The sequence below is a fragment of the Xyrauchen texanus genome, chromosome 8, assembly GCF_025860055.1.
Source record: "Xyrauchen texanus isolate HMW12.3.18 chromosome 8, RBS_HiC_50CHRs, whole genome shotgun sequence".
Classification (NCBI taxonomy): domain Eukaryota; kingdom Metazoa; phylum Chordata; class Actinopteri; order Cypriniformes; family Catostomidae; genus Xyrauchen; species Xyrauchen texanus.
In genome coordinates this window covers 37,897,154-37,912,683 of record NC_068283.1, presented here as the reverse complement: position 1 = coordinate 37,912,683, position 15,530 = coordinate 37,897,154, and the positions used below count along the sequence as shown (strand labels likewise).

Here is a 15,530-nt window from a genome sequence, read left to right as displayed (position 1 = left end):
ATCACTATAACCCCTCTGGGGGCCTTTTACCCCAAGTGTAGGGTAAAAAGCCCCCTCACCACCTAAAAAAACCATTCCAAAACATCCTTCTGTTGTATTCTTTTTTTCTTCTTCACAAAATCTATGCTGCTATATCAATATTCAGTAAAAGTACTTTATACACTTTGTGACCAGAAAATAACAAAATTCCCTTAATGTGTGCCTTCAACCCCATACTGGTAATTTTGTAGTTGCGTTTATAAATGGAGTCACATTTGTGTCGAAATGTGCATTTATTGTTGTAAAATAATGACTTCTGTAAAATAAAATTTGAAATGCTTTCTTATCCTTCTCCAAGTCATTTCATTCAAGTTTTCTACATACATAAATCATAAAGTGAGTTAATCGATTCCTCTGTTCATCATAATAATATGCACCACTTCACCACTAGAGTGTGTGATAGCACCAGCATGTCCTCTGGTCATGAAATACATCATGTGATCATGTATTGCTATCCTCAAGTATGGATTTGGTTTCAGTTACCACCTGTTTATTTTTTCCAAATTGACACCAGTTGGATTAAACTTTTATTATGGCATTAAAAATCATTTAGAAAACACTGTTTGCTAGACATTTTATCAAGTACATCCATTGAAAACAACAAATATAGCTGTTCATTTTACACACCAAAATATTCACAATGGAAGTCAAGTATGTAACTTTTAGCACCTGTTAAAATGTGTTGAAAGTACAAACATTTAACATCAAGCACCTGATTTAATTAGCAACATCCAGATGTTTAGCGAGGTTTACTATTCGATTTGTATTTTTACTCAGCGTTATTTCTTTGTGCATTATCGTCTCAGAATCTTTCAATTCCCGAGAGTCAGATTCGGCGGCACAGACTGAAGCAGGGATTAAGACACTAAATGAAATTTCTGCTTTACTCAACAATTCTTTTAAGTCATGAATATAGGACGCAATCTGTCTGCTGTGGTTTGAAAATGTTGAATCTTGCTATCACTCCCTCTCTATGGATTGCTATCATCTTAGTCTCTCTCAAGTGGAGTCTTGCTTCTGAAAAAGGAAAGCCACATACATAAAAAGCCTCCCTTTGTCCTATAAACAGAACCAGACAACACACACAACACACACACACAACACACACACACACAACAAAACACACACACACACACACACACAAAACACACACACACAATACACACACAACACACACAAAAAACACACACACACAAAAAACACACACCACACACAAAACACACACACAACACACACACACACATACACAAAAACACACAAAACACACACAAACACACACACAGCAAGTACTTTTTATTTTTTTTATCAGGGACTGTAGCTATGCCAACAAACTCTCAACTGATTAAAAACAGACACATGGCTGATGTCCATATTGAGATACTGAGAGTAAAATGATTCTAGATATTGCTCTACAACTAATACTTGTTTTTTCTTCTAAACACTGTGGGCGCATTTTTTGGTACAGCAATATTAGGGGAGGGGGTGTTTAGGGGACTTTTTTGGAAACAGTAATTATGTTTGCAATTCCATTCACTGACACTAGTGGTACAGAAATGATACACTTCACCTTTAATTCCCTTTATGGCTTATTAGTCAGAGTCTTCTTGTCTGTAAAAGTTGCCCAACTGCTAAAGCATTTTTTGGCCTGTTTTCAAATATTACGTCACTAAATCGTCCCTTTCCTTCCTTTCTGCCGATGTTTCTCACTCAGATTCTGGTTTGATGAGGTATCCATTAAAGGTAATGTAAATATCCACATTGTCGCTGTATATGGCGTTCTCGCGCTCACGTTTGTAGAGGCGGATCCAAGCCTTATCGCCCTCCTGTAGAGGCAACATCACGCTCTGACTCTGCATGATGGAGCGGTCACTCGGCTGAGCATAAATGATCGCCTTCTCGCTCTCATTGTGCATGATGTGCAGGTACGTCTCCTTAAAGTTCCATGTGTGGATGTTTACATTGAAGAGGTAAATGCCCGGTATGTGGCAACGGAACTTCCCGGAAAACATGTCGAAGTGCTCAGGGGTGTTTACGAAGATGGTGTCGAAAATCAACGCCTGGTAGTTGTCAACACTGTGAAGAGACTTCCTTCGGCCCACAGAGAAAGCAGAGTGCTGGGACTTGCAGGCGTCACCCGGAGGCCCGGCTTGTCCCTTAGCTCCTTTGGGACCCTCATCCCCCTGTGGTCCCAGAGAACCCTCGAGCCCAGGCTTTCCAGGGGTTCCTCTTTCTCCACGGTCACCCTTGTCCCCTTGGGGAGAGAGATACTCAAATGTTAGATACTCAAAAAGTAATTCACTACAAATGACTAATTACTTATCTACAGTTGTAATCAGTTACTGATAGCTTAATTGGAAATGTAATCAGATTACTATTGACTTAGTTACTTTCAACTTTCAATCTACATCATTTGAAAAAAGTTTTACGTAGCTCGTTCTACGTATAGCGGCTCTTTCCTGGTGAAATGAACAATATAATGTAGGTGCTACATCAACAATGACTTTTAATATATTTTCACACAAATCACAAGTAAACTGGACTATGATTTCATATACACGTTTTTTTCGCCCTGTTCCTCACACAATACTATCTTGTGACATCAAATCTCTTTTACTGTAATGCATTATTTGTTGAGAAAGAAAGCATGCTCGTCAACACGTGATCCAAAAGGGTCATAGATGTACAACAAAATAACACGGTTGCTTCAGCAATTACTCTCTTCACCTCACATTAGCTTTTATGACACTATTGGTTAGGTCTAGGTTTGGGGTTTAGTTAGGGAGGTAAGTTTTGTTCATTTAAAACTCAACAGAGTTAACCCTTAAAACCTTTTCTGTTTGGGAGAATATTATACTCGCTTTTTAGCATCGCTGGGACATTTTCAGTGGACATTTCACCTTGAAACTGCCGCAATACGTGAAATGAACCAAGTAATTACATTTTGCAAAAAGTTTGCCACAGTCACGTAATTTTCATGAGATCAGGCTGGTTACTTTCTAAAAAACATATTTTTTACAGAAAAGTTTTGTTTTTCCACTCAAGGAATTCAAAATGATATCTGTTTCCTCCATTGACTTATTAGTCCTTAAGGGGGCGATAGAGTTTCCTTAAAATGTCTGTGCCAGTAAACAGAAAGTGTTTATTATTATTATTAGGTCACTGATTCTTTAGATAAGGACAACACACCTCCTTCATACAAAAGTGCTCTATGTTAAAAATCAAGAAATTAATAATAATAAAAACACTGAAGAGTTAAATGTAAAGGAAATATGAATACTCAGGGCATTTATTAAATATTTAAAAAAAATTTAATTTTTTTTTATATATATATATATATATTTTAAATGCATGCTCTATACTTGGAATCAAATGTAACTTAACCTGTCCTCAGCAAGAGGTCGCAATGTTAAACTGCTAAACAAAGTGTTTAAAAATGCAACAAATTCATAAATATAAATATCAAATGAAAGGTATCAAATCATAAATATTTTCCATCAAAGTTGTGTTCTCACTTCACCTCACATCCTGCTCATGGTGGATGCAACAATAAGACACGTGGTCTGGTAAGTTTAATATGTTTTATTTCATTTTATTTATGTGGTCACAGCTTCAACATATCAACTCCATCGTCCCATTATGATCATTTTAAATAAAAATAGAGGCAGCTGCAACTGAGGGAAAAAAACTAGACGGCTCCATTGTGCAACACATGGTTTAGATGAAAAATATACAATTTTGCCATGTCTCAGAATCTTCTGAATAGTTTGAAAACAGAGGAAAAATGTATAGAATGCTTTTTATCACTGAACACCTTAATTAGATGAAGACTTTCCATTCTTGCTGTGCTAATTAAAATAGCACGCTTTTTAGTGTGTCTGACAGAGTTGAGACAAATCACAGTATGATGTACAGTACTGTAAGTTATGAAGTGAATAAAGAGTTTTCCTAAAAACCTGTTTGCTAACATAGTTTGTTAGCTGATACCTTTATCTGTATATCAATTTCAGATTAATTTAATATAAAAAAGAAAATGTGCGAGTGCTGTCAGTCGATTAAATATTTTAATCGCAGATTTTTAAAGTGCTGAAATTTGACTCTGTATAATTGTCCTGTAAAAATGCCTTTTTTCCGTCTTAGGAAAGAAAACAAAACAATATGGTAACAATAATGCTTTTTTTTAACATTTTCCAAACAATAAAGATAGAAATGCACTAAAATAGCACCAATTTACATATATAATATTAAATGTTTCCCAAAGTGTAAGTGGGAGGTTTTCTAACCGAAAGAACGAGTCCCTATAGGTTGCACATTCATTGTAATGCACATTAAATCTCTTAAATCTCTTTAAATTTGGCTGGCAGACTGTGGCTATCCACTTTACTACAGCAATTGTGACAATTGTAACAAATCGATAAATGCATTAATTGTGATTAAGAAATATGAAGATGTTAAAAGTTTTAAATTAATAGCATGCATTATTCGTTCATTTTGACAGCTCCACTTCTTATTAATATTTACATTTATGCATTTGGCAGATGCAACCTTCTGATTACCAGTTATGTGCTTTAGCCCACTACACCACTGCCAATTGAACTGGACCTGGTTTCCCAATGACGACTGATCCTAGCGGTTAAGAGCATTTTCTATGAGCGATTTTATGAATGTTGCCCAAAACTGCACTTAACATGAACGAGCGAGGACGCCATTTAATTGCTACTTAAGAGAGACGCTGTCCGTGTTATGGTGCTGAAATGTGAATGTATAGTACTGCTCGTCGTTGTAACTATTATATTTGTGCGTAACTTTAAAATCATTTGTAATTGTACCTCTCTAATATTAGTTTACAAATATTTTCTTAAATATTCAACCTATTTAACTACATATTTAAATATTTTATACAATCATTTTGTGCAGAACAATGCTTCCATAATCAGGTGTGCATGTGTAATATTTCATTTTCACACATTTCTCTCAATATAAAAGCTTCTGAGATTTGTGAAGACAGCGGAGGTCCCGGGTATGATCCTGCTAATTACAAGCAGTCATTGAATATTACGAGGTTCACCATGTTATCATGTAGCACAAAATTAAGAGACGCTTAGATTTCAGTGACATTCACCAATATAGCATAGGTCAGCTCTTTACTCTTTACATTACCAAATTTGATAATGGTGACAGCAATGCTGCATGTGCGATGCTACACAACCAGGGATGGCGCCAGCGAATTTCGATTGCTGGTGCTGAAGAGGTGCTAAATCATTGACGGGAGAGCTGAGATTTGGTCACTAAATGTGCGCAAAACCCGGCATGGCCAAGTGATATTATTAATATCAGTTAACACGTGTTGACAACAGAAGTGAAATATCTACGCTGCAGCCTCAGTAAAACAGGCAACAAACTTTCAGGGGTCTTTTCAGCTTTTTACAGTACTGTCTCAAGCACAGATACAACAAAACAGTGTACCCTTATTGGGGGTCTGGGGACATGCTCCACCAGGAGGAACTTTTTCTAAACGTCTCCAAAGCATTTAATTCTGATGACTTTAGGAGCAGCATTTTTACCTTTTCACAAGTATACAGTATATCTCATGTAGTAATTAATGAAACTATGGGCTACAAAGCATTGATCAAAGACTACCTGCTGTGGCAGGACCATGGTATTGTGATGGTATCAGATGGTCATACTGCAGTGTATTTATGTACACCATGGTATTTACATACAGTAGTACTCCAATATACATGTCAAAATACTTTTTGATACCTGTTTGGTTGGGAAAATGGCTTTACATTGAGTTGTTTAAACGCTGCAGATGCAGGCATTGAATATCTCCATCACCGTATGAACGGGGAGAGCCTTAAACGGACACCTATGTCGCAAAATCGTTTGTGACTTCTCTTAAAAAACAGCCATTTTCATCATAGTAAAGTACCCATATTGTTCACTCCAATAGGATTGTTGAGTGTAAAACATGTTGAAGATTAGTGGACAGGCGGCCAATTCATTAAGTTATGTTCTGTTTCCTCACAAAAGCAGTTTATTATATTTGTCTTTTGTCTGCTCGCCATGAACCACCAGAAGAATTTCTATAGGACCGTTGCATTATGATTTTATTTGCAAACTTTGCAGGATCATCTTGGAAGAAGGGCTCTGGTTGTTATAAAGCAGGGTCTGGGGTTGCTAAGTGGGGGCTGCTCCACCATAACTGAGAAAGAGTTGTTGTGAGACATGCAGTTGGAGTGAGTGTGCTTAATAAAGCTTCAACAGTTAAGTTAACCTCCTCATCTGCTCTGTGTATCACGACAGTAAATATTGCACTTGATTGATTTCTGTTATATTTATTTCATTTCTGTTTTATGAAGTGAGAAACGCTCCAAACTAGACTAGCTGTCTGAACGATTCTGACCATTTTGCTAAACCACTTGACTTATTCTTTAAAGGCATTGACTCAAATGACTCAAATTGTAAATTGTGCATCACCAGTTCTGATTCTAAACAGGCGACAGAAATACGGGACACACATACAATCTTCATACAGAGGATAACCTGCTGGCTGTTACAAACATTTGCTGGGGGTGCGATGAACCGCACACTAGCCCCTCCCTAATGCCACCTCTGTACACAACTTGTAGTGCTGGCGAGAGCGCCTTTGGGTGAAGATAGGAAGTGGAGACAAGGATAATTAGCCGATATACAGTATACTGATAATTTTCATACAGTTATTGACATTTTTTCTTCTCTCTCTGATTTTAATTTATACAGTTGTCTGCATCAATCATGCCACCACGTTTCTGTTACCAACTAGTCCACACAAATAGCTTAATTTGTTTACTAATTCATCCATTTATATAGACAAGTGGCAGATTTAGGCATGGGCGACATGGGCAGTTGCCCAGGGCGGCATCTTGTGGGGGGTGGCACGAGGTTGTGGAACCTTTGGGGGCGTTCTCATTTAGAATCATCACCACCAGAACCGCTACTGATATAGACTATCTATTTTATGCATTTCATTATTATTATTAGACTTGTCTGTTAAAATAAAAATATACAAACTTAAGTATCCTGATAATAAAGTTTTAGCATAAAGTGTAGCTATAGGTATTTAAATGGTATCAGGTGTAATTTCACATTTGTCCTGCAGGTGTCTGCAGCAGTCACTGTGCTTATGGTGCTCTTAGCGCTGTACGATTACTCCAGAGCACTTACATTTATATTTATGCATTTGGCAGATGCTTTTATCCAAAGCGACTTACAGAGCCCTTATTACAGGGACAATCCCCCCCCCGAGCAACCTGGAGTTAAGTGCCTTGCTCAAGGACACAATGGTGGTGGCTGTGGGGTTTGAACCAGCGTCCTTCTGATTACCAGTTATGTGCTTAGACCACTACACCACCACCACTCCTTAAACCTATTTGAAGTACTACTCGTAAGATGGATTCTACAATCTACTTAGGCTTACGATACTTTTGGGAAACGAGAAAACTAACTGTATAAGGCAGTTTATGCTAGTGCCCCTTGTGGCAATGATCATAATGCAATACGGATGTGTTACACATCTCAGAATGCAACGATGTGTGAAATCAAGCTTGCACAGCTAGAAACATTTGTGTTTATATGATTATACCTGTATATAGTGATTGATTCAGGCCTTAATTTGATACCATATACAAGGTCAAAACAGAGATTTGTTTTTTTTTAACAACACAATGGGTGGTAAAGTTGATGGGTGACTTGTGCACAAACAATAAATATCCTTGGCAATACCTCATAGCTCAAATACTGTATGATCACTTTATTTGTATGCTGACACGAAATTGGCACTAACAATCAAAAATCTACCAAACCAAAATAAGGCTCAAAAACCTCAAATCACAGCTTCTAAAAAGGTCAAAATAAAGGAATGCTTTTAGGTCCACTTATCTACTTTTTTATTGCTATTTTTTTGTTGTTGCAGTAATTCTAACCTCAGCTCAAAAGAATTGCAGACTTAATTTTCATACATGCAACAAATGCATGCACACATGACAGCTACTCCTATGCGCAGGGCCGCCGCTGGCCAAATTGATGGGGGGTGAAAGAAAGTGCAAGCACGAGGCGATCGTCTGTGTTCCGTGACTGCTTCTGGGTCCTTTAATAATGTCTAGCATGCAAGTAAGGGTAGCCAGTGGAGTTCTGGTGAACCCCTAGGGAGTTGGTGTCCTACGCAGAATGCGTAATATGCATATAGGAAGCGGCAGAACTGCGTGTGCGAGGCACATAAAACTGGTCATACTGTTCCTGCCACATCAGCATCTTTCCTGCCAGGCTCGTCATGTCCTGTTCACTAAATTGGCCTCCAGTGGAGCAGAAATTCCAGAGCCAAGTATAGAGAGGTTAACTGAGGCTCACAAAGGGGAGGAAAGCAGCTGAAAACACACAATTCTAGCGTTCAGCCCAATGAGAGCCATGTTTCCCTGCAGAATCACTATTATGAATAGTTTGCACGAGATCCAGAGCACTAGAGCCAAAAGACAGACAGGCAGTAGATTGGGAAATTTGGAAAACTAAAAGCAGATGAAAATCAGTTATTCAGTCAATCAATGGAGACTTGTTTTGAGTACCTTTGAGAATGGTCATGTTGATGTATGTGCGGACTTCAGGCATTGCAGGCACGCTTTCGGTAAGGGTTCCAGCATCGCCTAGTCGTTGGAGGTTGTCACAGCATCGACGGCAGGGTGGTTGAGGTACAGATACTACCAGGTGAAGAAGTAAACAGGTAGGCAAGAGGGACCCAAACATGGTGGAACCTGAGAAAATAGTGAAATACACAAATTTTGCAAAGAACCCTGCTGAAATATACAGCTTAAACAAGCCAAAGATGGTTACCTGTTCTTAGTAGGTCTCCCAGCCTAGTCAGGTGAATCTGGTTTTAAAATGGTTTGGGCTCTTTTAAGATATTCAGGCTGGGAGATCAGCTGGCCGACCAGCTAAACTGCCTGAAGACCAGCTTAAACTGGTTTGAGCTGTTTCCCCCTCTTTGGAATGTTAGAAAACTTCATTTGTTATGGAATTTTCATATGCTTCCCTGATGAAAAGACCAGCATATATGTTTTGGGTGTTGGAACCCAGGATGGAATGCTGGTGTGCTTGTGTCCCCTCCAGACTTCTTAAAGGAAAAGTTCACCCAAAAACACCCTCGTGCCATCTTAGATGTGTATAACTTTCTTTCTTCTGCTGAACACAAAGGAAGATTTTTAGTATATTTCAGCCCTGTAGGATACAATGCAAGTGAATGGGTACCAAAATATTGCAGCACCAAAATCCACATAAGGGCAACACAAAAGTAATCCAGACGACTCTGGTGGTTAAATCCATATCTTCTGAAGCGTTATGATAGGGGTGATAGTGGGTGAGAAACAGATCAATATTTAAGTCCTTTTTTCTAACAATCTCCACTTTCACATTTTTCTTTTGTTTTTAGCGATTCACATTATTTGTGCATATCACCGCCTACTGGGCAGGGAGGAGACTTTATTTCCTAAAATTAATTAACTATTGATCTTTTTTCACCCACACCTATCATATCATGTCTGAACACAAGAATTTAACCGCCATATGGATTACTTTTATGCTCTCTTTATGTTGATTTTGGAGCTTCAAAATGTTGGCACCCATTCACCTGCATTGTATTAAATTGACCTTCAGAGTTGAAATATTCTTCTAAAAATCTTCATTTGTGTTCTGCATAAGAAAGAAAGTCATACACATCTGGGATGGCATGAGGGTGAGAAATCATGAGAGAATGTTTAATTTTGGGTGGACTATCCCTTTTAATATTGATCTGTTCTCACCCACACCTATCATATTTCTTCTGGAGACATGGATTAAACCACATATGGAGTACTTTCATGCTGCCTTTATGTAAAGTTTTTTAGCTTAAAATTTTGGTCACCATTCACTTGCATTGTATGGACCTACAGAGCTGAAATATTCTTCTAAAAATGTTAATTTGTGTCCTGCAGATGAAAGAATGTCATTCACATCTGGGATGGCATGAGGGTGAGTAAATGATGAGAGAATTACAATTTTTGGGTGAACTATCCCTTTAACCTGCTTCACAATTGACCAGCTTCACCAGTGAAAAACAAGCTAGAGCAGCAGTAAGCCTTCATAAACTAGCCTGAATCAGCATAGATAATAATAAGCTGGTATTTTCAGCACATTTGTAAAGTTTTCAGATGGCGGGAAGATTTTGATAAATGATGGATTCAAATTTTTGTGTTTTGTTCAAGTATATTAAGTCGCTCCCTACAATAAATTTCCACACAAAGTTATTCTTCAGTTAATGTGAGTGGGATGCATTAATGTTAGACTGTGTAGTTAAAAAATGGCATCATTAAGCTAGACTGGATTAAGGTATGAAATAATGGATTGAGAAAGGGAAAGAGAGACAGAAAAGAGTGGAATGTGGCCTGACAAATGTGAGCCCCTTCAGGACAGATTAATGTTTCTGTTGGTCTGAGTCTAACCAGCACACATGACTACAGAGTTCAATGTGTCTGTCTCTGCTCGACTCAATCCAGACACAATCCAGCTCTTATCTGCAAGAGGTCATCTGCTAATTCTCCCGAGTGATGAGCTGAAAATGCTTCCAACATCTTCAACCCAGCTGAAGTCACAATAAACAACAATACTGAACACTAAATTATTTAAGATTTAACTCTCAAACAGAATTACATCTATACTCTGCAAAGGCGGGACAGAAGGCACATCTGAATGGGCATATATATACCATGGAATGGACCATTTTCACAACAGTGACTGGAACTAACCAGTAGTGGGACAGTAGCTCTGCTATTTTGACAACTGGGTTGCTTTCCGACGAGTTTGAATTAATGAATGAATGTTACATTTATATAGCGCTTTTCTGACATTACACTCAAAGCGCTTTACAGAGTGAACAGGGGAATCTCCTCAACCACAATTGTCAAATTGTATTGTGAAAGCAACATTGGAGCCAAGCGAATAAACAAACATGTTCACCTAAACTGTCCTCTCTAACATGTAGCACTGGAAAATCAGAATAAGTTAAGTGAATCTATTCTTTTGGACAGTTCATGTAAATTAGCTGATTAAAATAAACGATTCACTAATATTTAGTGCTAGGAATTCCAATTCATTTGAGCAAGTCATGGTTCATGTTAATGAACAAGTTCACATAAATGATTCACCAATTCTTTGCCTTCTCTTTTGAAGTGAAATATTCAGCTAAAGCTGCTGTTTCACGCTATTTTTCGACTCAGTTATATAAAATAGAGTATTTTCTAGATTTATTTGTTTATATACTGTATAGTATACATGTTGTAACCCTGTGAAATGTCACCATAAATGCTGTAAATAGAAGTATCCCAATGGAAATTCCAAAAGGAATAGCAAAAAAACATAAAACAAGTTTCCCAAACACTCCAAAGGCCTCTTCCGGCTATGCCTGAAAACAGGTTCTGCTTTCTTCCTTTATCACTTAAAGAGATAGTTCACCTGAAAATTATAATTCTCTCTTTTATTAACCCTCATGCCATCCCAGATGTGTATAACTTTCTTTCTGCAGAACACAAATTAAGATTTTTAGATGAATATTTCAGCTCTGTAGGTCCTCATATTGCAAGTGAATGGTGGAAAAAGTTTTAAGCAATAAAATACACATAAAGGGAGCATAAAAGTAATCCATACGACTCCAGTGGTTAAATCCATGTGTTCAGACACGATACGATGAGAAACAGATCAATATTTAAGTCATTTTTGGTCATAAGTTCTCCTCCCTATCCAGTAGGGGGCGATATGCACGAAGAATCACCAAAAACAGAAGGAGAAAGTGAAAGTGAAGGAAAAAGGACTAAAATATTGATCTGTTTCTCACCCACACCCATCACATCACCTCAGAAGACACGGATTTAACCACCAGAGTCACCTGGAGTACTTTTGTGTCGCACTTATGTGGATTTTGGACCGTAGAAATGTTGGCACCCATTTACTTGCATTGTATGGACATACAAAGCTGAGAAATACTTCTAAAAATCTTTGTTTGAGTCCAGCAAATGAAAGAAAGTCATACACATCTGGGATGGCATGAGGGTGCGTAAATAATGGGAGAATTTTCATTTTAGGATGAGCTATCCCTTTAAAACTTGGGGTACATCTATTCCTTTAATAGACCAATACTTTTTACTCTTGATACTTAAGTACATTTGAAAGCAAGTATTTTTGTACTTTTACTCAAGTGGAAATTTAAAGGGAGTAATTTGACTTTTAATGGAGTAATATTTCATCTAGGTATATGTACTTTTACTCAACTAAAGTATTAGAGTACTTCATCAACAACAGGTCATTTAAAACAGGTTCCAGAGTCAAACGTGGTCTGACATGTCGAGACTCATAGGAAAATAAACGCTTTTAATAATGCCAGCATGAAAATGTTTAAAAGTCTAACCCAAAAGAGGGTCGCGGATCATTGTCTGCTGGGTCGCGAGATCTTTTCTGTCATGAGTACAAATGACCAATTAGAAGGATCGAACTGTACATTTGGGAAACAGTGTCCTCTATTGCCGAATCGGGTTAATATCTTCTGCTAATATTTTTCATTATTAAAATGTAATTAAATAAATCATTAAAATGATTTAATATACATATTTTGAAATTATGTACATTTCTTAATTTAGCCTTGACAAATAAACAAAAGTAAAAATAAAGACAAAACAAATAAAATAAATAGTTTTCCATCAAATCAATTATAATCTCTGATCTTTTAATACAATACCAAAATCATCTGTTGATTTTGAATAAAAAGCATATAAAGGAAGTGTGCCTTGCTATAAAGACAACGCTTTGCTTTAAAAGATGCCCTAAAGGCATGTGGTAACGATACATCAGCAGTAGATCTCAGCCGTGGCAAAGCACAAACGCTTTGCACGTGTTCTCCTCAGTCTCTGCAGTTTTACATCTGCCAACACCAGCAAGCTGTTAACTTGTGCTGTCAATCTTTAAACACAGCATGCGTCCTGCTAGAAAGCTCACAAAAGCCTCATGTGAACACGTAATGCACAGATTACCGTAATAAAGCTGCACAATCTGTTCTAAATGTCTCTGTAAACTCATACATTTATTAAAACATTTAGAAATGGATTAAGTCTGTCAGCTGCAGTTTCTGTATAACCCTTATGATGTACTGTATGTGTGTGTATGTAGCAGTACTTACAGTAGTTCTTGATGCTGGGCTTGCAGCTGCAGTTGGGTCAGAGAGCTGAGGAGAGAAAGATAGAGAAAGAGAAAAGGAAAATTCCTCAGTCAGCTTATTTTTCCCTCCCTCTTTCACTCACTCTCCCTCCCTTTCATTCTAATTCAGTCTCCCACTCCCTTTTCTTACATCCCATTCGCTAACACACAATGAGCCACCCAGTCAGGACAGACTTTTCCAATTTGATTTGTTGTGTAATACTTTTTAATCATGTCTATAATATCTATGACTTTCACATGGGATTTGTGGGTGGTTGCTAGGGTATTGTTGTTCGGTTACTATGGTGTTCTGAGCGTTTTTTAGCATGTTGCTTGGGTATTCTTGGTCATTTGTGGCTAAACGGTACCTTACTGTCCCAAGTCCAAACAACCCCCCCCCCCTTTCTGGTGCCCTCCTAGGGTAAGATGATGCCCCCTAGTGAGTTGGTGCCCTACGCAGACTGCGTATGCTGCTTATAGGGAGCAGCGGTACTGTTTTTCCTGCGATGATTGTGTAAATAACTCTTATAAATAACAACATTATTCTCCGTTGCTACTCTTCAGTTCATGATATTCCAGAGTTGTTGCTGTGTTTGTTTCCTTCACATTTAATTGTGACTGCAATAGTGTGGTTTACCTCTTACGTCAAACTCTGGGATTCCCCCAATGTATGAGCGCATATAAGCAAACGTGAGGGACCGTTGATATTTTACACTGGTGTGTGTAAATGGGTTTATAGTGTATGTGATTTTTCCCACTGTACTCCCAGAAATGTTATTATTTCCACTGTGTTGACTTGTTGTTGTATGAAGTTTTTGATATCCGGTTTGTTCACGCACATACGCAATTCTCAAAAACCTGTAACAATGTCACTTATGTGTTTACATAATCACAATAATCCACATTCTCCAGAAGAAACCTAGTTGTTTTAAACTGCTTTCTCTTAATCCCCAACAGCGTAAGGAAATAAGCGTTCCTGTTTACATCCAGCAAAAATCCTGGAATAAACCGTTTTCTTAAGTGCATGTAAATGTGGTACGTATTTGGCTTTTTTCACCAGTTTTATCATCTGCCAGGTGAAAAACTTAGGTATCATTCATGCAGTGGCGGAGCCAGGAATTTTTCATAGGGGTGGCCGGGCAGGGGCCAGCATTTACTCTGGGCTGGCACAAAAAACATAATTTTGCAAACAAACATGGCACTCATCCAACCTTAAAATAATTTTTAAAGTATTGTAGGTGCCCAAAATCACAATGATGTATAATGTACAATAGCTAGCCTACAATGACATTTTTATTAAAGTTCACCAGATAACTGTGTGTCATAATTTTACTCACCCTCAAGTTATTTAATCAAATAAAACTTAGGAAATTCACTTTGAAAACAGAATACATATTTCCCAATGCTGAAAAAAAAAAACAGTTTAAACAGGACCAGAAAATCATGTTCAAGATCACTTTATTTCTTTATTTTTTAATATTGTGCAAAAGATTGTGTATTTCAGTAATTCAAATTAAAAAGTTAAACTAATATATTTAATATATATAACTATACACATATGCATGATTATACTTTTCAGAGGGCCGACATTTCTGTATTTAAAATCCTTTTTTTTATTGATTTCATATAATATTATTCTAATTTTCTGATATTTTGAATTTGGGGTTTTTATCATCAAAATTATAATTTTTGCACGATATTCTAATTTTTCGAGTTTCACCTGTATAATCAAGGTATGTGTGATAGGTACTGTAGTTTACCTGGAGGTCCTATTGGGTCAGCGTGGTTACTGGTAGTTGGCTCCTCTTCATTCTTAAAGTTTGTCTCCTGAACTGTCTGAGAAAGTGCTAGAATACAAAAATCAGTCTCAGTTGGTTTTCATACACTTTAAACAGTTTTATATATTATTGATTTCTATATCACTTGTTGTATTCAAACATATATACCAGTAGAGTACTCAAGTGTGTGAGTGGAGGTATACCTAACATTTCTCTTGGGCTTGTGCTCTCTGGAGATTCTTCTCCCTCACTCTCTGGGTCAGTCTGTTCTTTCTCTCTTTCATCCTGCCTATTATTCTCCTGTGTCTTAGAGTCATTTGGCTGCTTCTTGCTACTCTTCCTGAAGAAGGATGCTATATCTGGTGCCTTTCTTTTCATTTTCCACACATTTCACTGACTGTCTGACATAAATACACCTGAGCAAAACATTTCAACATTAACATCATGTTTGAAAAAACAAACAAAAAT

The 15,530-nt window shown here is 37.5% G+C and overlaps 1 protein-coding gene across 1 annotated transcript; it reads right to left on the bottom strand.

Annotated features, from left to right (window-relative positions):
• Nucleotides 1-253: 253 nt before the first annotated feature.
• Nucleotides 254-13,386, bottom strand: LOC127647496 (complement C1q tumor necrosis factor-related protein 6-like). The gene is made up of 3 exons (XM_052131765.1): nucleotides 13,268-13,386; nucleotides 8,637-8,822; nucleotides 254-2,290 (listed from the first exon to the last, which is right to left on the bottom strand). The coding sequence occupies exons 2-3, from the start codon at nucleotides 8,812-8,814 to the stop codon at nucleotides 1,743-1,745; spliced, it is 726 nt and encodes a 241-aa protein (XP_051987725.1). The 5' UTR covers nucleotides 8,815-8,822; nucleotides 13,268-13,386; the 3' UTR covers nucleotides 254-1,742.
• Between the last annotated feature and the right edge of the window lie 2,144 nt (nucleotides 13,387-15,530).